The sequence below is a fragment of the Gossypium hirsutum genome, chromosome D10, assembly GCF_007990345.1.
Source record: "Gossypium hirsutum isolate 1008001.06 chromosome D10, Gossypium_hirsutum_v2.1, whole genome shotgun sequence".
In the NCBI taxonomy this organism is placed as follows: domain Eukaryota; kingdom Viridiplantae; phylum Streptophyta; class Magnoliopsida; order Malvales; family Malvaceae; genus Gossypium; species Gossypium hirsutum.
In genome coordinates this window covers 9,646,401-9,668,727 of record NC_053446.1, presented here as the reverse complement: position 1 = coordinate 9,668,727, position 22,327 = coordinate 9,646,401, and the positions used below count along the sequence as shown (strand labels likewise).

The following is a 22,327-nucleotide window of genomic DNA, read 5'->3' as shown; positions in this document are numbered from 1 at the left end:
GTAAAATGGTAAGCTCATATGAGCTGAGAATCGATAAGCTCTTACGAGTTGCAATCGGTAAGCTCATACGAGCTGAGAATAGGTAATCCTTAATGACATGTCATTTGTATCCTACGAATTTCTAAGGTTTAAACGGGACTCGGTAATCGTCGCACGTCGTCGAATATGCAATCGGTATTTATACATGGCAATTATACAGATAACATACATATAATTCAATTAAAACATATAAATACACAATTTAATTTCACGTGCTTACCTCGACAAGTATATGTAGATACGGAGGCGATTAATCTGAGACTTTCTTTTTGCCCCGATCTAATTCTGTACGAGGTCTAACTGGATCTATGTGGATAAATTTAACTTAATTTAATATATTTCTCATTCAAACTAGTCCAAAATGTATTTTTGGCAAAATTACCATTTTACCCCAATACTTTTAATTTCTTTACAATTTAGTCCCTAGGCTCGAAAAGTAAAATTCATGCAATTTAACCTTTACCCAAGCCTAGCTGATTTTTATACATATTAGTAGCAGCCCATATATTTCATAAATTCACAATTTCACCACACAATATTTTCTATTTTTCAATTTAGCCCATAATTGATAATTTCATCTAAAATTCCTTTACAAAAGTTGTTTATCTAACAACAACCATTCATTTTCTATAATCAAACTTCAAAACTCATATATATTCATCAATGGTAAAACCCTAATAGTTAAAAAGTTTCACAAATTAATCCCCGAGATAGCTAGATTAAGCTACAACGATCCCAAAAACATAGAAATAGTTAAAAACATATTAAAAATACATACCTAATTGAAGAAATTAGGGTTGGCGAAAGTTAAGCTTTAAAAATGGCTTCTCGCCTTCTAAATTCGGTTGAAAAAAATTAAAAGATGATGGATTTTTCATTTGTTTTATTTATTATAACATATAATTACTAATTTCCAAAATTAACCTTATTAATTAAACCAAATTTCAAAATTGTCAAGCCAACATCTTCCACTAACTTATAAATGGTCTAATTACCATATAAGGACTTCCACTTAAAATATCTATAGCTATTTAATACCTTTAACTATAAGAACTCAACTTTTGTACTTTACGCGATTTAGTTCTTTTTATCAAATTAAGCATGTAAATAGTAAAATTTCTTAACAAAATTTTTATTCGGTATTTCTATCATGTTGTAGATCATAAAATAATAATAAAATAAAATTTTTGACTTCAAATTTGTGGTCTCGTAACTACTATTCTGATTTCACTGAAAATGGGCTATTACAAGAGTGATTCTCCACATACAGTTCGATTGAAGGTGGAGTTGTGCACATGGGAAATGATTCATCTAGTACAGTAATTGGTATTGGTACTGTTAAAATTAAGATGCACGATGGGATGATTAGGACACTCTCAGATGTTAGGTATGCACCTGATTTACGAAAGAACCTCATCTTCTTGAGTATTTTAGACTTGAAAGGATGTAGAATCAACATCGAGTCGAGTGACATTAATGTATCTCGTGGAGCTCTTGTTTTGTTAAAAGGTAAAAGGACCGACAATCTTTATATTCTGGAAGGCTCTACAGTGACCACGAAATCGGACGTCTCTCATCCATTATGGAGTCGAAGTCAACTCGTTTGGAGCGGAGGCAACTTGGTCATAAGAGGGAAAAATGTACGACTATTTCGTTGAAGAGAGGTTCTCTTTTGGTTGCATGTTTTGAAAAGTTAAGGCACTGTGTTCATGAAAATCAGGCTCGAGTTAGTATTGATTTGGCAGTGTATAAGTTGAAGGCTAGAAGTCTTTCAGTTTCTAACCACAGATTCGACTTAGTTAATTCCCTGCATAGTTCAAGATAGACCTATGGCGGGCTTTGGCAAAAATTGTGTTGTGGAAATATGAGTCAAGGTGGAGATTTATTGAGTATGACTCCTATTTCAGTCAAATTTGAGAAATAATCTTCTAGTTAAACTCTGTTTATTTGTTTCAATCAAACTCTGGTTAGTCTAGATTATTTTATTATTATTTGACCTATGAATTTAGCCGATAAATAGGCTCTTTTACAACCTTAGAAAATACACCCAATAGAGATTAGAACTCATAACGCTTTTGGAGAATTTTTGTGTTTACGTTTTGAGAGTTCTTTGTTTTCGGGTTTTAGTTTTTTTTATCTCCATCTTTTATACTATTTGTTCTTTTTCCATTATAGTAAAATTATCTTTACCCGTAGTTTTTTATCCTCTTTGGAGGAGTTTTTTCACGTTAAATTTGTGTGTTCAATTTCTCAAATTTTTCTGCTATTTTTACTTGTTCATTGTTTAATCAGGTCGATTCTTAACGATTACTAAAATGTTTTTTTTGTAAAGTCAGAGGGTCAAATAAATCATTATGCCTAGTAAAAGAGGATTTAAAACTTTGATAGCGTATTACATCATATGAGATACGACTCCATATACTAGGGAGAGACTGCTGAAACACTCGAAGTTGAGAAGGTCCACCATTGACATGCTTTGCAACGAGATCAGAAATACCATTACATTCTCTAGGTACATAGTCAACCTGGATTTTCCATCACTTTTGTAACATCTTTCCAATGTTTCAGAGTGTTGAGCATGCTTGGCTGTTCCTCTTCTCTGTTTGTACCAGTTGAACCGCCTATTTACTATCCGACTCTAATACTACTTGAGATAATTGGAAGCCTAGTTCTAACAACATTGAATCTGCTGCGAAGAGTTGCAATCGATTGACTGGAAGATGCTAAGATTGCGTTGCTTCCAAATCTGAACAGTGTATCCCATACAATTTTGTTGGCCCCTAGAGCCACTCAATTCTCCAATAATCAAGTTTGGAGAGACGTTGAGAAGAACTGAGATTGAGGCTGTTCTTCAACCAAGCACACCACACTAATCTTGGGAGAAGACACTCTTAGAGAATGCAGCACTGAAACAACCGGGTTTCCACAGAGACAACATGATGGCAGCTCCGACATGCCTTGGCTATACCTACGCTCATTCTCCACATCACCAGTCGTAGAAAATGTCTCACTCGGTTAGGCACATTCGAACTCCAAATAACCTTCCATATTGGTCCCGTGGATTCTAGCTGATTTGATAAAACAATTTGTACTAGTTGGATATTTGAATGATACATGAATGACTCCCTTTCCAGCTAATAGCGTCCCCCTGTAAGTGAGCGTTAGAGGGGATCGCTTGGTTAATGTTGGACAGTATTTCATGATCAAAAAGCCCTTCAAGTTTGTATAGCTTCCACTCCCCATGTGGCGTTGCCATGGCTGAAATTGGCACAACTTCAGCATTATTAACAGGCCTTTGGAGATAGTGCTCCAGCGGCTCCAATTCCGGGATCCAGTTTTCTTCCCAAAAGCTGAGTAATGATGAATTTTTATTTATGAATGTTTTATATAATTGATAATTTTTTTCTATATATTTTAAATATTTGTTAAAAAAATATCAAAAAATTTGAAATGACACATTGAAACATATTAATATCGATTTGTATAAATTTTAATTGAAAAATAATGCGCCACCAGATCAATATTAACTACGTGATATATATTATTATTTTGAAATATTCATACTTAATATATGTTCAACTCATTATATTAAAATGGGATTTTGAAGTTTTGTCTTTCATCCTTTACAAGAATTCTTTAATGTTGCCCCTTGTGTTTGACTTGAAAGATTAACAAGGCAATGGTACAATAATTTTTTGGGCAAGGTAAAAATATTATGGAGACTTTTGTATTAAGAATTAGTTTGTAATTTTATTTTTTTATTAAAAAGATAAATAAATTAGTTTTTGTACGTTAGATTAAAGACAAGTTAGTCATACTGTTAAAAATTTTATCCACTTTTATTATTAAAAATTCATTCTTGTATATCAACATAAGATGCAGGTAATTATCTAGTTATTCCGTTTATCACACCAGTTTTTACTAATAGAAATAGATGGAAATTTTCATAAAAATGATCAATTTATTTTTTAATTTAATATATAAAATTTAATTTATCTATATTTTTAATAAATAAAATAAAATACAATATTTCTAATACATAATTTTCATCATACTTTTACCTTTAATAAAATAAAAAACTAAAAAAACCGAATGTAGGCAAAGACTCTTGATTGATTTGATGGGATGAACCCCCCAAATTCCCAATATTAATCTAAATGGAAAATGATTAATTGTTAGTGGAATGGCTACAGGGGTTTTCTTATACCTTTTAGGCAGTTGATTTCGGCAACCCATTGATGATTTGAGGGTCCAAGGCATCAAGTTCAGTAACTGAATAGTCGATTATGTGATCGCCTCTGGGTTCCAGGCTCTTGTTTGCTAGATGATGGAGTATGTTGAAAGTTCATCACTCTTTCTTTCTTTATTATAATGTGCCAACTTTCTAGATTCATTCAACAATGGCAGCTGCGTCTTGGAATTCAATCCCAATGCAAACGCCAATCTTACCAAGTTAACCTTCATTTTTTGGGGTTCATTAGCTGGTTTTTTCTTTATTAGTGTCAATATGGACTTTTTTATGTTGAAATGTCCAACAATTTTATAAATTCTGTAGATTGATCTGTTACTTTGGTTTAAGTCTCAATATCTAGAAATCTTTTTCACTTGAAAAGTCCAATCGTAATTCAATATAAAAAACAAAAAGCATTAGATTCTTCCAACAAGTTTCAAAATTTTAACTTGTATGAATACGTTAGCCATTTTGAATTTTTATCAAAATATTCACTTCTCCAATCATACAAGCTTTTGTAATTAGTGATTTTTTTTTAGTAAAATCAAATATACACTTGAAAAGAATTTAATTAATCAACAAGGAAAGTCCTATGTTTGAAAATCTTACAACAAGACTTACAAGGTTTTATTAATATAACATATCAATCTTGTATTGTCATTGTTGGTACCACATATTTCTTTCCCCTCTTTTATCTGAGTTTTTTGGAAATCTCTTAATAGGAATTTGTTTAAGCTCAATATTGATGGGTTGTCTCTTAGTAATTCGGGGAAGGCGAGAGCCCATGCTCTCATTTGGGACCATCAAGGGAATTGGGTAACTGGCTCCTATAGACATATCCCTTGTGTTAGTAGTATCCAAATTTAATCATGGGCACTAAGAAATGGGCTCCAACTAGCTAGATTAATTTCAATGACCTAAAGATTGAAGTTGATGCCTCCATTGTTATTTTTCTAATGACTAATAATAATTTTACTAATTTGATTCTCTTCCGATTGGTTGATGAGTACAGGATGCTCCAACAATCTTTGACTATTAAACCTCTGCGGCATGTCTTTCGAGAAGGGAAAATGTGCATCGATGCTCTTGCTCGTTTAGTGAGTAACTTACAATGTAATTCTCCTTCAAATAGTGTCTTGTCTTCTGCTTTCTTTACCGTTTGTAATGATCCTCCTAAATGTTTGGAGAATCGACTACTTGTTGAGAAGAATGGTTGTTTTATGTATCAAGCTTGACTCTTTTAATATTTTATTAATTAATTTCCCTTTTCGAAAAAAAAAATTGTATTGAGAATTTGTTGGAGTTGATTATGATATATATACATATATATGGTATATATGGTGATATATGTATAGATATATCGATATTTGTGAGGTATCCATTTAATAGGAAATTTAGAAAATTTTTGAACAAAACATATAACAGCAAATCTAATCATTTCTCTATTGACTAAATTGGTTCTTCTCTATTTCGAACTATTTTATGCAGTCAACTTTGGTACCTGATGTTTGTAAAGAGTTTAAAAAATAGCATAAAATTTTACTTGCAGTTCTAGAAATGATTTCGGAAAAACATCTCTGATTAATTGGAATTCTTTTTCCTAACCAATGGAGAAAGGAGGTATAGGGTTACAAATTTTAAGTATGCATAATAAAAATTTTTGGTTTGCAATTTAATTGCTAATGAAAAGGCTCTTAGGATTAAAGTCTTGAAGAGTAAATACAAAATACGGTTAAAGTCTTATTCCTATGTTTGGTGATTTTTATTTAAAGAAATAAGCTATTATAATAATGAACTCAAAAAATACAACACTTAATTTGACCTCAAAAAATAATTTTGACTTCACCCCTGATTGAGTGACCAGAACATGTTAATTTTTATGAATCCTAATAAAAGATGGGTATCTCACTAGAGAGAAGTCATAGAGAGGTGGGGCATATGGTTGCTATCAAAAGATGAATTTGCACACTATAAGGGATTGTTAAGCCAAACTTATTTCGGAGGAAGTGTAAGATAAGTTCTTTTCAGCAACTCTAAGTTGTTGATTAATTGATGATTTTGATAACTTATTACAGTTTAATTATGATGATATAAAATGGACTACAAATTTTGATATTGCTTGAATGTGATAACGTTGTTGTAGTTGGATTGTTAAATTCTAGAAGAGCATGTGATAGCAACATAAGCCTTGTTAAAAGCATTAGAGACTTATGTAATACACATTGCTGAGTTTGAAGTGAAGATGGAACCAATCATGCATTTGTTCGACAAGCCACACCAACAAGGATTTGAAATTTGCTTTCAAGTGATGTATTAGGTATTAATTACCTAGGGAGGCAATTGTAACACATTATACCTGGTTCGGTCACTTGACCTGAGCTATAAGGTATTACAACTATTAAACATTAATATCATTCAATATTTCAACATAAATAATAAACTAATCCATAATACAATATAAATGCAATTATTCAATGATATTTAATCAAAACCAAACCTTAATGAGCTTACGAAGCTCTTAAAATAACCCGGGAACAAATCAGGACTAATCTGATACTTTTATGAAAAGATAGGTAAAAAGTGAAAATATGGGTCACACGACCATATGACAAGGCTGAGGTTGTGTGGTTCTATAACATGGTCATGTTGCCTAATGTGTCACAGACTGATGCTGTGTAGGCTAGAGTCATACAATCATATCGCCAGGTCGTGTAACAGACTGTGGCCATGTGGTTCAACAGGCCTGCACCTAAATTTAATAGACTACATGGCCATGCCCTGCACCTGTGTGTGACACACAACCGTGTGGAAAACTATGTTACAGGCCATGTGCACCTAAGCATACCTTCTAAACCAAGCAATTTCACCTATAATCACTTATGCTACGAGTCATGTAATACCATCCATTAAATGTGGCACCCCAAACCTAGTTTGGATAGTTCGACCCGAATTTTAAACGTCACATTAGCCACCAAAGAGACTCTCCATTAAAACCACCACAAAGCACACCAACCACCAACCACACCTCACACAATTATTCACGGAATATTTGATAACTTAAAGTCATGTTTCCATTGCGCAACTCTAGTCATCAAGTCATTAGCATAATTCGTAAATTGAATTTTAACAAGCAAATATCTAAAAGCTTCAATTGAACATTCATGCAGGTGATAGGGTATTTAAAAGGTTATATATGAAAGGATTTTAGAAACTATTTATTTAAAAACAAATGATTAAATCTAAATTGTAATGTAGTAAAATGTTGGAAAATACCATTTTATAAGGTTGAAAATAGTATAGTAGAGTAATATGTATAAATCTTGTTTAGGAAGATTCATTAAAACATCATGCATCTCTACATAAAAATCATCATCATTTATTTACTTTACAAGCCATCTACTATTTACGTAATTTGTCCAATTATATATTTCATGCATACTAAACTCATGATTAATTTCCAAATCACACATAAAACATATAAGACTTACCTTAATAACCAACAGCTCTTCAGCCTGCACTTACAAGTTAATCGAGCAATTACTCATACCATTCATCAAGCATTCATAATCTACCATTAAATCATCTATCTGAAGTAGTAGTAAAAGCTCCAAATCAAACCAATTAAAGAGTCCACAATGTCCAATAACAAACCATTAACAGTTCAAAGTCTAAAACCCTCTAGATTAGTCCCACATTGCCTTCTTTATTACGTTGGAAACACATCAAACATACTCAAGGTAATTGCCTTGCTTTGGATCACTTGGTAGCTCACTTCTCCTCCTCGTTTAAGATATATCATTGTATTGTTAAACATAAAAGAATGTGAGATTTTTCAAGCTCAGTGAGTGCTCAAAGATTACCAGAAGTAGTCACAGTATCTAAAGTTAAAAGAAAGCATACTATCACAATTAATCATGGTAAGCAATCAAGCATAACTCATGACATTCACATTGATATGGTTGCACAATGTGATCACAAAGCATATATACAAAATATATTACATTGGATAATTGAATTTCCAAATACGACCAATATAATGTGTAGCATAAAGCTATCACCCACCAAACACAACCAATCTACCCTCCAAACACAACCATAATCACCCTCCGAACACAACCATATATATAACCTCCGAACACAACCAAGAATACCCTCCAAACACAACCAATATACCTTTCAACATATCCACTTAAACATGTATACTTACTATTTTATACACATTTTCACATGTCACACAACTCATGTTCATATCACATATTCTAGTCTCATACCATGCACTTACAAGTGCTCACATTATGCTCAAATAGCCACAACATATAGATCTCATATAGTGTACATAAAATCAACAAGACTCATATCATATTTAGTCATAAACACATAACATTTTCATTATCATCTTAATGTACATCACATAACATACCACATTTAAGCATCATTTGCATATCATCATTAGTTTACGTAGAAACACTTACTCATGGAACTTAATGTAGGTGATTAGGCTACCTAAACTCCCCTTTAACACTTTGATTTGTGCATAATTGTAGCACACCAAACCATTCACCTTGCAACCTTGACTTTAATGGAAAAAGCTCAAATAAGCTTTTGTTTACCTTTGTCCTTACTTGTAGAGCCTCCAAACGAGTCTGACACTTTTCATTCACATTAAATACATTACAAATACGTTATAAAAAACCTTAAACACATTTAAATCATATAAAAAAATGCAGACCACAACTCATATATCTTACTTATCAAAAACTAGCTAGTTTTGCTGACAATGCGATTTTACCACTCAAATCTAGCTTCTAAACCTTAATTTCGATTCCAAACATCCTAAATATCATCCAATTACATATTTAAATCATCAATTTTACCCAATTACACCGATCTAATTTTTTTTCCAAAAAATCAAGCTTATGTGATCTTTAAAAAGGAGAAAACATTCAATTTGCTTAAATTCATTAAGGATTTGTTAAATTAAGATCAAATACCTTTTAATTATATCAAAATGAGTTAGAAATCACTTTAAAACCAAAGCTTAGATAAGATATACGAGATCTACCATTTTCAAGCCAAAAATCAACTTAAAATCAAATGATATATTGAGATATTGATTAAATCATTTAAATCTCGAATTAAAATAACAAATCACTTAGTTTAATTATAAAAAGTTAGAATCTCACCTCAATTTTGCAAAATCGATGAGCTATGGAGCTAATTCGAGCTAAAACATGTGAAGATCTAATTTTAAGGATGAAAACATGAGTGTTCTTCAAAATTGAAAAGAGATTTTGTGTTTAGAGAGCTTAGGAATAAAAAAAGATGAACTAATTTCGGAAGAAAAACTTTGATTTGGTGTTTGACAAATTTTTGAAGAAGATAAAGAATTAGAGGGAAAGAGACATTGGTGTTCTTAAAGAGGCAACCCATTTTTAAAAATTGGGTCATTGCCTATTTAACCACCTCCAATTTCTCCCATTTTTCAAATAGTTCATTTTTAAATTAAAACCAATTTCAAAATTATTTTCAAATCCAATCTCATTTTTAAAATCTATTTTAACCAAATTAATTCCCAGACACCTAATTTTAATTTCTTAACCTAATTTTTTTAATTCTAATTTTTTAATATTTTATTTAATTAATTCTTAATTATTTTAATCATCTAACCCAATTATGATTTTCAATTCACTAACCTCCGATTTACTATCCCGATTCTACTAGCCCAATTTTTGGAATGTGACATTAAACCTATACAAAGAGCATCAATTACCAACCAAAATTTACCATATAACATCTTACCTAAGTGTCAAACCAATATGCCACAATTAGCACCATAATTTAAACATTAACCATTAGCATTTAATACCATTCATACCATAAAATCAATACCCAATCAATCACATAGCATCATTGGTTCCATTGTTAACTTAATACAAAACAAATTTCACCAAGTTACCTAAAACATATATATCAATTCAACAATAAAAAATGCATTAGATACCAAAACATGCCTATACCATTACACACCACAAACAACCAAAATAACCATAAAAGATTTACATCGAAATACATGTTTCATATCCTAAATGGTACAAAACATAACCAAAGTGCTTATAAACATACATAGCCAAAACTCTATTTACATGCCACTTATAACTGAGCCAAAATAAATAAATAGCTGCCAAAAGAGTTGACGAATAGTGTGATCTCCAAAAATGATCTAATCGGTAGCTCGAATTCGATAATCTATAAGAAAGAAAGTGAAACAGGATAAGCTTACTTAAATCTTAGTAAGTTCGTAGAAATTAAACATCATATACCTGTCATTTTAAGCATACAATTTGAATTTAACATAAACTAGAATTCCATGCCTTGTTTCACATTTCCTAACATACCAAATGGTTAGACATATACATATAGCATTAACAAGATCTCAAAGATACATATTTCACATACCAATTCACAACCAATAAGTATATAACCATTCATGCCATGAATTCTATTTCTAGACATTTTATTAACCGTTTTTCCCGAAGAACTATAGTAAATTAACTTTGGATACGTGGGGAAATAATGCTCACACAAGCTGACAATTGGGACATTAACCATTACACGATGCTGCTCACACAAGCTAACGAGAATCTACAACAAATGTTAGATTCCAACCATCAGTATGGTATCCACCACCAGTACATGGTACCTAAAAATATATCACTTGCACAGAATGCCTGAAAACTGTAACACTGGTACATAATACTTGAAAACTGTAATCACCAGCACCTAGTGCTTGGAACACCCTAATGACATGTCATTTGTAAACTAATCATTCATTAACTCACATGGGCCTTAACTCGTATTCCATAAAATTTTCATGTTTATAACCTTATACCATGATCAACTTGATTACATACATTCCATAGAATAACACAAATCGGTTTAAACATGTACAATTGCCATACATTACATAAGTCCCATATTTTCCACTTTCAATACTTACCTTAATTAATCATGCTAACTATACACATATGAAATTTGAATTCAAATCATTAATAAGCATAATAAGTTTAATACAAACTTACCTAAACGAATCAACTACCAACACCACAATGAGGACTACTCGATAACTTTTCTTTTCCCGCGGGTTTTGACTAGTTAATTAGTTTCTTGATCTATATATAATAATTTAGCTCAATTAACCAATTCGACACCTTAAAATATCTAAATTCATGTATTTGACCCTTTAATGACATTTTACATTATTACCCTAAACTTTTACCTCTTATTTAATTTAATCACTAAAAATGAAACTTTCATATTTATCACAATTAAACCAAAACCATGCTAGCCGAATTCTCTCCTACACATATATAGCCCATAATTATTGAAATTTTTCAAGAATCTCATGCTAAATTTATGAATTCTCATTTTTGAGCTTCCATATACTATTTGTCCATAAATTTTTTCTTGAATGTTTCTAGGAAGAAATCCCAAGTCATCCGGTTTATAGTGGTCCCTTGCTTCATAGTGTTCCACCAGCGATGGGCTTCGCCAATGAGTAAGGACACAATGCATCCCAAATTTTTCTCTTCAGTACAAGCCATCTACTCAAGGATTTTCTCAACACCCTCGAGTTGATAATCAATCTTGGTAGGATCAATTCCTTTAACTCCACTAAATCTTTACCACCTAATTCTAGTAGTGCGTACTAATTACTCGATGGAGAGGTTAGCTGAGTTGTATGTGGTGAATATAGTTTGACTTCATGGTGTACCAATTTTGGTCATTTCTGATAGAGATCCGTGATTTACCTTGAGATTTTAGAAGAGTCTTTAGGGAGTTTTGGTTATGACTTATCATCCCCAGATAGATGGTTAGTTAGAACGGGTAATTAGATACTCAAGGACATGTTGCACAGTTATGTCATCGATTTTGGTGGTAGTTGGGAGTGATATCTGCCTTTAGTGGAATTTGCTTACAACAACAGCTGCTAGTCAAGTATTCAGGTGGCACTGTTCAATGCACTATATGGTAGGAGGTGTAGGACTCCTCTGTGTTGGTCTGAGCTAGATAAAGGACGTGTTGTGGGTCTGGATTGGATTCGGGAGACTAAAGTGAAGGTGAAATTGATTAGTGATAGACTGAAAGCAGCTTCTGATAGGTAAAAGTCTTACGTAGATTTGAAATGTTGTGATATCGAGTTTCAGGTTGGTGATCAAGTGTTCCTTAAGGTTTCACCTTGGAAGAAGGTTTTAAGATTCAAACGAAAAGGAAAGTTGAGTCTGAGATTTATTAGACCCTATAAGGTTATTGAGAAGATTGGACCGGTAGTGTATCGACTCAGGTTACCGACTGAACTTGAGCGTATACACGATGTGTTCCACGTGTCCATGTTGCAGAAGTACCAATCCGACTTGTCGCATATTGTTTCGAAAGAGGAGACTTAGGTTCGACCTGATCTTACCTATAAAGAGGAACTGATCGAGATCCTAGCTTGTGAGGTTAATGTGTTGCATAAAAAGACCATACCTTTAGTAAAGTTTTTATGGCACAATCACAAGACTGAAGAGGCTACTTGAGAAATCGAGGATGTGATAAGATGTCGATATACTTATTTATTTGATTTAGGTAAATTTCGAGGATAAAATTCTTGTTAGAAGGGGAGAGTTGTCACATCCCGAAAATCGGGTTGGTAGAATTGGTATTATGTTGTGGGCTCGAGAGAAAAATCGGGTTTAATATCATAGAAATTAAAATAGGATAAAATAAGTAATTAAATAATAATTGTAATAATAAAATATTAAAATAATTATTGGGTCTAAAATTAGGTGGTGAAAATTAGGATTAGGTGATCGGTTATTAAATAACTTAAAACGAACTTTAAAAATAAAATCGAGTTTGAAAATAATTAAGGAAAAATGTGTTTTAATTAAATTAAGGATTTATTTGAAAAATAAGGGAAAATTGAGAGTTTTTAAAAGGTAATTTTTCCTTTTTAAAAAAAAAACTGCTCATCTTCTTCCTTTAAAAACCCCTACGTCCCTTCCCTCCTATTTAGCTTCTCATTCAAAAAACTTTCTCAAATTCAAGTATGATATTTTTTCTCAAAATTAACTAATCTTTGGTGATTTCTTAGCTATCCAAACACCTCAACACCTTCCAATTTTAAAGAAAAATCATTAATCCTCATCAAATTCGTCATTATTCTTCTCACGTTCAACTTCAAATCAGCTCAAAAAATTTTTTGTTTTATTCAAATTGCAATAGTGTCTTGACTTATTATGATTAGATTAAGGTTTTTGTTTTTCTAATTTGGAATTTAACCGTGTGTTGAGAGTTTTTAAGATTTAAAGCTTTTTAATCAAATTTCAGTTCAACAATGATGAAATCCAAAATAATGAGTAAACATACTATTTTTGATTGATTTCTAATCTATTTTTAACTAAATAGAATGTATTTGAACTCAATTTGATAGTTCAATATCCAATTTTAATGAATTTTGAATTTCCCCCTTTTGCATGTTCATACAAGTTTGATTTTCCAGAAATTTTAAATTCATGAAATTAGGTAAAATTAAAGGTTTATATTAGTAATAATAGGTTAAATAAGATATTTGGAAACTTAATTAAGGTTTAACAACAAAAATCGAGTGAGGGAACCTCATATTTCGGCAAAATGAGTCAATTTTCGGTATGAGAAAAGTGAGCTTAGAGTGGTGATTTTGCTTCTATTTTTTTTAGTTTAAGGCTGTTAATAATGTGTTTTTAATGTATTTAATGTGAATGAAAAGTGTCAGACTCGTCAGGAGCTTGTACGAGTAAGGCGAATGAGAAAGAAAAGCTTGTTTGAGATTGTTGTGCGCAAGGCATCGACTAGGTGAGTGATCGGAATTGTGGCTCTTAGGCACGATTCCTAAGTTTGAATAGGAGCTTAGGTTTGTTTAAAAACCTAATCTAAGCTTCGAGAGTAAGTATTCTTACTTGATTTACGTACTATTAAATTCGATGCTTGTTTATCATGATATGTGAATCATGTGAAATATTAAGCAAGTGTTATGTGTAAATGACAACGATTGATAAGTGCTTTTTGTTTTTATGTGCACCTAAATAATTTAATATAATTATGGCTCTTTTGAGCAATTGTGTTAGCATTTGAGAGTGCATTAAAAATGTTAAGAAAGTGATTGAGAAAGTAACGTTATCAAGTGAAAGTTTATATAAAACGGTGAGTGAATATGTGTATAAGTAGATATTCTGGAACCATTGGATATCATTGGCATGTCATAGGATTGTGAGTACTTACCATTTTTATTATGTGTTAGGGCATTACGGCCCGGAGATAGTGTTGGAGAGATAAAAGAATGTCGAGCATAGCTCCATTCACCGTAGATAGCGTGGTGTGTTTGGAGAGTGTGAGGATTCGTGCTACACTTACATGGAGATAACTTATGACTTTATGAGTCATGAGGAGTGTTTGGAGAACTGCTTATCTAATGCACTACCGATTATATATATGTTCTATGCCACATTATGCCAATATATCATTGTGTTTGCTTTGTGCTATGTTTGATGCTATGCTATGGTTGCATGATTTAGCATGTTTTCTTTCAACTACAGATTTTATGTCTAAGTGTGGCAATTCTTTGTGCACTCACTGAGCTTTACCAAGCTCACACTCCTTACTTTACCTTACAGATAAATAGTTTGCGGGCTAGCGAGGAGGGTGGTAAATCAGTGATCCATCGCAAGGTATTTTTTTTAGTGTATGTGTGTTGAGCTTTTAAACTCCAAAGTGAAGGGAATGTGGGTCGTTCCAAGGGTTTAGTACTAGAATTAGACTTAGACTTTTTAAATAAAATTTTCAATGGGTTGTAAATGAACATTTCAAACTATTTAGCTTTTTTGGGGGATTTTGAACGTTTTAATTGTTTGTTTGATTGTTTGTCTGGATGGATGGTTTTATTACTAGTTTAATGTGATGATAATCAAATGAACTAACGATTTTTTTTTTAGTCAAGGGAGACCGTCAAGTATTAAGGTACGCCCTATACCTTCTAATTGTGTGAATGAAAAAATTAATTTAGAAAAGCACTTAAGACTAATTCCTATATGAAATATTATGCAAATGTGTGGCATGTATGGTTGGTTGGTGTGGTTGATAAAGTTTTGATCAATCCTGAATAAAATGACAACGTTTAAGTACATTAACTAAAATAATAATAAAAAATTAAGAGTATTATATAAAAAAATAAATTCACATAATATTACATATTTGTCCCATTAAAATGATTGATTACCATCATTGGGGTGTATTAATTATATTTGTACTCATAATTTCATTTTTTATGGGAAATTCAAAATGTCATTTCATATGGTCTTGGGTTGAGAAAACATGTGGAGATTAGGTTGCAAAATCTTGAGTACATAGTCCCAATTCCATTGGTTTGGAAACGTATATGGCATTTGGTGGAGAATCATATTATATACATATGCAGGCACGTCAATTGAGATTTGCCATTAATCTATGTCCACCACTACTAATATTTATATGTCAAAAAAACATTATTTTCTTACATTCTATTAATTAATTATAAATGATCATAATTAGAAATTTAAAGCTGAAATATATCCATATAGAAATAAAAGCTATATTGGTATTAATTTGATGAAATTTCCAGGAAACCGAGGAGGAGGCGCAGTCACACATTCACCCACCCATTTCCTTTACGAAAACCACTAAATCTTTGAAAATTCTTTTATAGTAATTCTATTTAATTTAAATAATATATATAACTTTTAAATTTTATTTTTATTTCACTACACTAAAAATATATATTATATATGAAATTTAGTTGAGTGATGTGTTTCATTTCCCCCCTATGATGATGACGGAGCCGCCCCAGTTTTTCCACCTTACTTTCTACTAATCAATTAGCTAATGGACTTGTAATTTTCCTTTACTTTTGAAAAATAAAATTAATTATGAATTTCATAATTTAGTTAATCTTTTGAAATTTAAAAAAAATGACTTTTTTTTCACTTTAATTTATCATAATTTTGTTCTCATATTTTATAAAAATTGATAATATAGCCTAATTTATAAATGCAAAAATTTAAACTATTGATTTTTACTATTTTTACTAATTTATTACATAGAAATCGATAATTTCCTTATTTTTGTTAATTTCATACTTATAATTTGTCAAGCTGCTAATTTTCGGACAATAATTTTATAAAAATATCAAAAATTTAAATGTGTGAACCAACCGATTAAACTTTGTTAATTTTTGTAAAGTAAAAAATAGAGTGTAATTTAAAATGGGAATAAGTTATATTAAAATCATCCTAAAAATTTTAATCAAATAACAAAGTTTGATAATTCAAAATTTTAATTAAAATTAAATTAATATAGAGGATATATTATTTGTATTTGTATGTTTAGGGTTAAAATTAAATATTTTAGAATATTGTAATTTAAGAAATTGAAATTAGAGAAGAATAAAAGAAAAGCAATCGTAGCGTCCACGAAACCTTTAACCCTATAAATATGCCCTTGGATTACTTTCAGCTTCTTTTACTGAGCTTTCTGAGTTTTATGAATTTGTACATATCTATTTAGCCTTCCAGTCCGCCGCCTCTTTTTTTGCATTAAACTTTCTTTGATCTTCTTCTTCTTCTTCTTTAATTATATATGGAGAACTATCAAATGTTTCTTCCCGTCTCTTTACCATCGAACATGGCGCTTAATTCTCAAGTTTTTGACAATTTTCATGGGGACACCTCAAATGGGATGTTGTCGTCGGATATGAAGACAGACAAGTTGATCCAAGCAGCACAAGTTAAAGAGGTAGTTGAAAATGGGGGATTTGTTGGTTCTGAAACAGAGATAAAATCAGGTGGTGATTGTAATAAAAAGAAGGAAAAGAAGACAAGGAAGCCTAGGTATGCTTTTCAAACAAGGAGTCAGGTTGATATACTTGATGATGGATATCGTTGGAGGAAATATGGGCAAAAAGCTGTTAAGAACAACAAATTCCCAAGGTTTGGTTTGCTTTCCTTTTTGTTTCTTAATTTCTTCCATTGCATCTGCATGGCATGCGTTTCCCCACTATTCTAATGGATTAGTGATAAATGATCATTTTTTACTCTCTTGGTGCCGCCTTTGTTAAAAATCTTATGCCCACAAAAGCACGATTTTGACCATAATGTTGCATGCACAGAAGCTACTATCGATGCACACATCAAGGATGCAATGTAAAGAAGCAAGTCCAACGTCTAACCAAAGATGAAACTCTGGTCCTTACCACTTACGAGGGGGTTCACACTCATCCCATCGACAACCCAACTGACAATTTTCATCATATCTTGAGTCAAATGCAAATTTACACACCCTTTTAATATATATGAAACGATGGATTCATGCCTTGGTAAAGCTAGCCATACCAATCTTCACTTTCATCCTTACATGTGAAATATTATACTAAAGTACTTTGTAATCTTTGGAAATTTTTTTTTAAATTTGTTAGGAGATGGGGTATATGAAAATGCAAAGCACTTTTGGAGTTATTTAGAGGTAAGTCAATGTGTTAAAAAAGAATTAATTATCTTCAATACGTTTACCATTTAGTTTATTGCATCTCAAACTTAAATACTATGTTTGATGTAAAAGTTTAAGATATTATATTTTGTAAACTAAAATTTAATATTGAATAATATAATTTATCAGATCATTAGAATATAATTTTCATAACAATAAACTCAGTACTTGATGCGGAATTAAAATTAATTATTAAAATCATCATCTCGGTAAATTAATTTTTTTCCTCACAATTTTTCTTTTGAGACAACCTTTAATTAATAATGGGTTATAATTTTCTATTTTATTTTTAATGTATGTAACCTTGGTATAAGTGTCAATTTGTTACAAGTTCAGGTAACCATGGTTGGTTGTGACGGTAAAAGAATAATGAAATGGAGAAAGAAAACCAATGAAAAGTTGTTACTTATTATTATTATTATTATTATTATTATTATAGCTCTTCTTTACATGAGGGAAATTTTTTTTTTCCTTTAGAGGTTACAAAATTATTAGATGAAAATATAAATATTTGGGTAGTAATTTTTTTTATAAAGAATTTTAATTTCTTAAATATATTTGACTAGTAAAATGTAATTACATTATAATTTTTTATGTCATGTTTAGTGGTATAAATTGGAATTATACAACTACATAATTTTAAATTCTTAACAAATTATTAAATATTATAAAAACCGTCAATAGTGCTTAACAAAAAAAATCTATAAATAAATAACAAAATCTAAAATCAAATCACTATATATTTAATATGTTAGTCCAAGAAAATGTTCAAGATTACTAATAAAATTAACAAGAAAAATAAACATTCAAACAATTTTATTAAATTACTTAGTATTTCATAGTTGTTGAGTTATTTTCTCTCTAACATTAAACATATACCTCTTGTTACCATTGAATGGTTATTAACCAAGTAAAAAATTAAATAAAAAATATAATGTAATTTAATTTAATTTAGTATAAGTTATTTAAAATAAATACTATATAATTTAATTAATTATTTAGTAATAAATTATCTTTCATCAATAAAATATTTAATATATTTAAAGGAAATTAGTAAACTAAATATAATTCAAAATAAATTATATGTACTGAAATTAAAATATATATTTTTTAAATATCAACATGTTTATAAACTGTAATTGAATGTAATTATTTGTAATCCTAAGTAATTACTCCGATCCACATCTCTTCCCTGTAATTGGAGTGCTTCAGTTACTTACAATTTAGTAGACTCATTAATTAAAGTAATTATTCAAACATGCCACGTATGTTTAATTAAACAGTTAGAAAACACATCCTAAGCAACTAATCTCGGATAGAACCCCGACGGCATTGGCCATCAATAGGTCAATGACCCCTATAGGCAATCGTTATAAATGCATAATTCTCCATTAAAAAAACAAAAAACTCCTCTTTGCAAATTGATGCCACTAGAGAGATAATTGGTCTCAACCAACTAGTAACTAATTAACAATAACTATCTTGTTATACAATTATAATAAAATATGTAATAATTTGATTTGGGATCCAACTCAACATACTTGTAATTTAAATAATCTCAGGCACTTTGTTTGAGGGGGACTCTCACTCTATTTTTTGAAGGAGAAGACCATCCCTTCCATCTTGACCTCTATTGATACTGTGTATCAACATAACTCTAACAAATTCTAAATAATTCAGTTGAATTATATTTCTATCATTCACCTACTTCTTTTCTCTACCCTTCCATTTTTGTGTTCTTTTCTACTTCTTTTATCTTTTGTTTCTCTTCCAATTTCTTTCGTACGTAGAAAGCTAGGTATTAAGCTACTAGCTTTCCCTCTTCTATTCAACATATACCTTTTGTCATGGTTTCTTTTTTCTTTCATCTATCTTTCTCTTTTCCTTTCAGTTTCTTTTCTTGAAAGCTAGGCTGTTAAGCTATAAGCTTTTCATAGCTAATCTATTAAGCAATTAACTTTTCACCAACATAACTAAGTTCGTTAGAGTTAGAACAAAAAACATGGAAGCTAGACTGTTAGAATACTAGCTTTTCACACACAACAATACCAACTAACTCTAGTAAAGACCTCTCGATAACATTAGCAATTTTGCTTTCACCTTACATAACTAAGTTCATTGACCAATATACCATATATAAGATGATCCAGAAATTGATCCACCTTACATATTCGAACTTGTGACATTAATTAGATGATGAAACATGATCGTGCAATGTAGCACCACATGAAGTATGAAGTAGTGGATCCTAATGAACACATTCTCCTTGAAGATCATCCATTGAGATCTCAAATACACAGTGCGTGTGAATCCTTCTAAAGAAATCTTGGTACCTTGAATTACAATAAGCTCCAAAGAAACAAACTATCAAGCAGATAGAGAGCAATAGAAAATAATTCAAGAGCTACTCTGATCCAAGACAGTAGATTCCACAGCAGATCGAATCCATTTACCAAACTGAATTTACTCAAGAGCATCAATAATTAACAGATCAAGCTATTTTACCAATCCACGAGCAACAAAGAAATAACTAACCACTTTCACATCACCTCAAACTAAGATTAACAGAGTTAATGTATTGAAACTAGTAGCAAAAAAGAACAGATTGAAATTCATTCATCAGACTAGATCATCAAAGTGCACCAACTAGACCCAATAACGGTCAAGAATAATAGAAATAGATGAAAATCCTCCAAACAGAGCATAAAAAGCACAGAAAATTATCAACTACAGATGTCACTAGATTTAGCAAAAACCTTCAAATGAAGATAGACAGACCTGCACCAAGAAGAGATGACAAGTACAGCTAGTGACAAGAGAAGAAAAAATCAAAACTAGAAGTTGAATTAACAGTGCACACCTCGTGACTGATCTCCTCAGGAGCTAGTGATCATTCAACAAGAAACAACCTTATCCCCAGTGACCAACAACTTTGACTGGTACCATTTTAGAAATTCAAGTAATGAGATGGAGAAAGAAAACTAGAGAAAAGTTTTTATTATTTCAGCACTTCTTTTAAACGAATACAAGAAATGTATTTATAGCTAAACATTGGAGAGATAACTGCTCTTAACAACCCTGTAACAAATAATAACCAACTGCAACAAATTCCAATGGTAAAATTAATTATTTCTATCTCAAATTTTAATCATTTTGCACATGTAACTTTTTTGCTGTTAATCTCTGTTTAAAGAAAGTGATTGAAATTATCAATTTCACACGTGAAATTAGGTTCCTAGGTTGTCCAAAACGCATGAAATGCCATGCACGCATGCATGCACGGCCATTCATCTTTCCACTGTTTTCTCTTCTATTCGGGCAATCATCCGTATTAATTTGCTTTCGAAGAAGCTTCCCAAACATAACAGCTCCGTCAAATCAGTAGCTCATCATGTCAGATTTCTTACAATTTTTTATTAATATAATTTTTTTTCATTAGTACACTTAATTTATTTTCCAGGTCAACCATTTATTTCCTTAAAGTTATTATTACATATTACATGCGCATAATTTATTTTTTGGCGAATTATAATAATAGGGTAAAGCTTGAACAAGAAAAATAACTACTCAAATCCCTTAACCATCAAACCATTACATGAGATTCTCATATGTGCATAATTTAATATATCAAAGAACCAATTTATACATTTTCTTGCACTACACCAAAACAGGTTTTTAGCGGTGTTTATTTAGGCCTTTAGCGGCGCTTTTTAGCACCACTAACGGTATTTGCGGCGCTGCCGCTATCGACAACGTCGCTAACGTTTGCAGCATTTACAGAAATAAACGCCGCTAAAGGTCATGTTCTTTAGTAGCGCTTCAAAATAAACGTCGCTAAAGGTCATGTTCTTTAGTGGCGCTTCAAAAAAAACGCCGCTAAAGGTCATGTTCTTTAGCAGCGCTTTCTCAGAAATGCCGCTAAAGGTAATGTTCTTTAGCGGCGATTCTATGACAAACGCCGCTAAAGAACATGACCTCTATCGACGCATACCAACAAACGCCGCTAAAGCTCATGTTCTTTTAGCGGCGCCTTTTCCACAAACGCCGCTACAAGTAATGTTCTTTAGCGGCGTTTTTTTCAACAAACGCCGCTATGGTCATGCTCTTTAGCTTTTAATTATATATACTCTATTTTTAAGTGAATATATAAATGATTAATATATATATGTAAATAACACAATTAAGTAATTTGTTTCATCATATATAACATATAAATATGCCATTCGTCAATTAGTAAACTAATCATTTGTGTCACTTAGAACTCTAGTATCATAATAATAATTAAAAAACAATACGTATTTGTCATTTTTTTGAATTTGGTACCAAAAAAGTCCCTAAACCCTAAAACTCATAACAATAAACCCTAAATCGCACAAACCCTAAATCGCACAAACCCTAAAACCATACATTGTAAACCTTAAATTATAAACTGCAAACCGTTAACCACAAGCATCAAGCCCTAAA

General features: G+C 31.2%; 1 protein-coding gene across 1 annotated transcript; it reads left to right on the top strand.

Moving 5' to 3' along the window:
* Positions 1–16,882: 16,882 nt before the first annotated feature.
* LOC107916055 (probable WRKY transcription factor 75) lies at positions 16,883–17,838 on the top strand. The gene is made up of 2 exons (XM_016845224.2): positions 16,883–17,307; positions 17,487–17,838. The coding sequence occupies exons 1-2, from the start codon at positions 16,958–16,960 to the stop codon at positions 17,662–17,664; spliced, it is 528 nt and encodes a 175-aa protein (XP_016700713.1). The 5' UTR covers positions 16,883–16,957; the 3' UTR covers positions 17,665–17,838.
* The last annotated feature ends 4,489 nt before the right edge of the window (positions 17,839–22,327 follow it).

Coding starts and splice junctions, on each gene's coding strand:
- LOC107916055 (XM_016845224.2), top strand. CDS start 16,958: ATGGAGAACTATCAAATGTTTCTTCCCGTCTCTTTACCATCGAACATG. Junction 17,308..17,486: donor AAGAACAACAAATTCCCAAG/GTTTGGTTTGCT, acceptor TTGCATGCACAG/AAGCTACTATCGATGCACAC.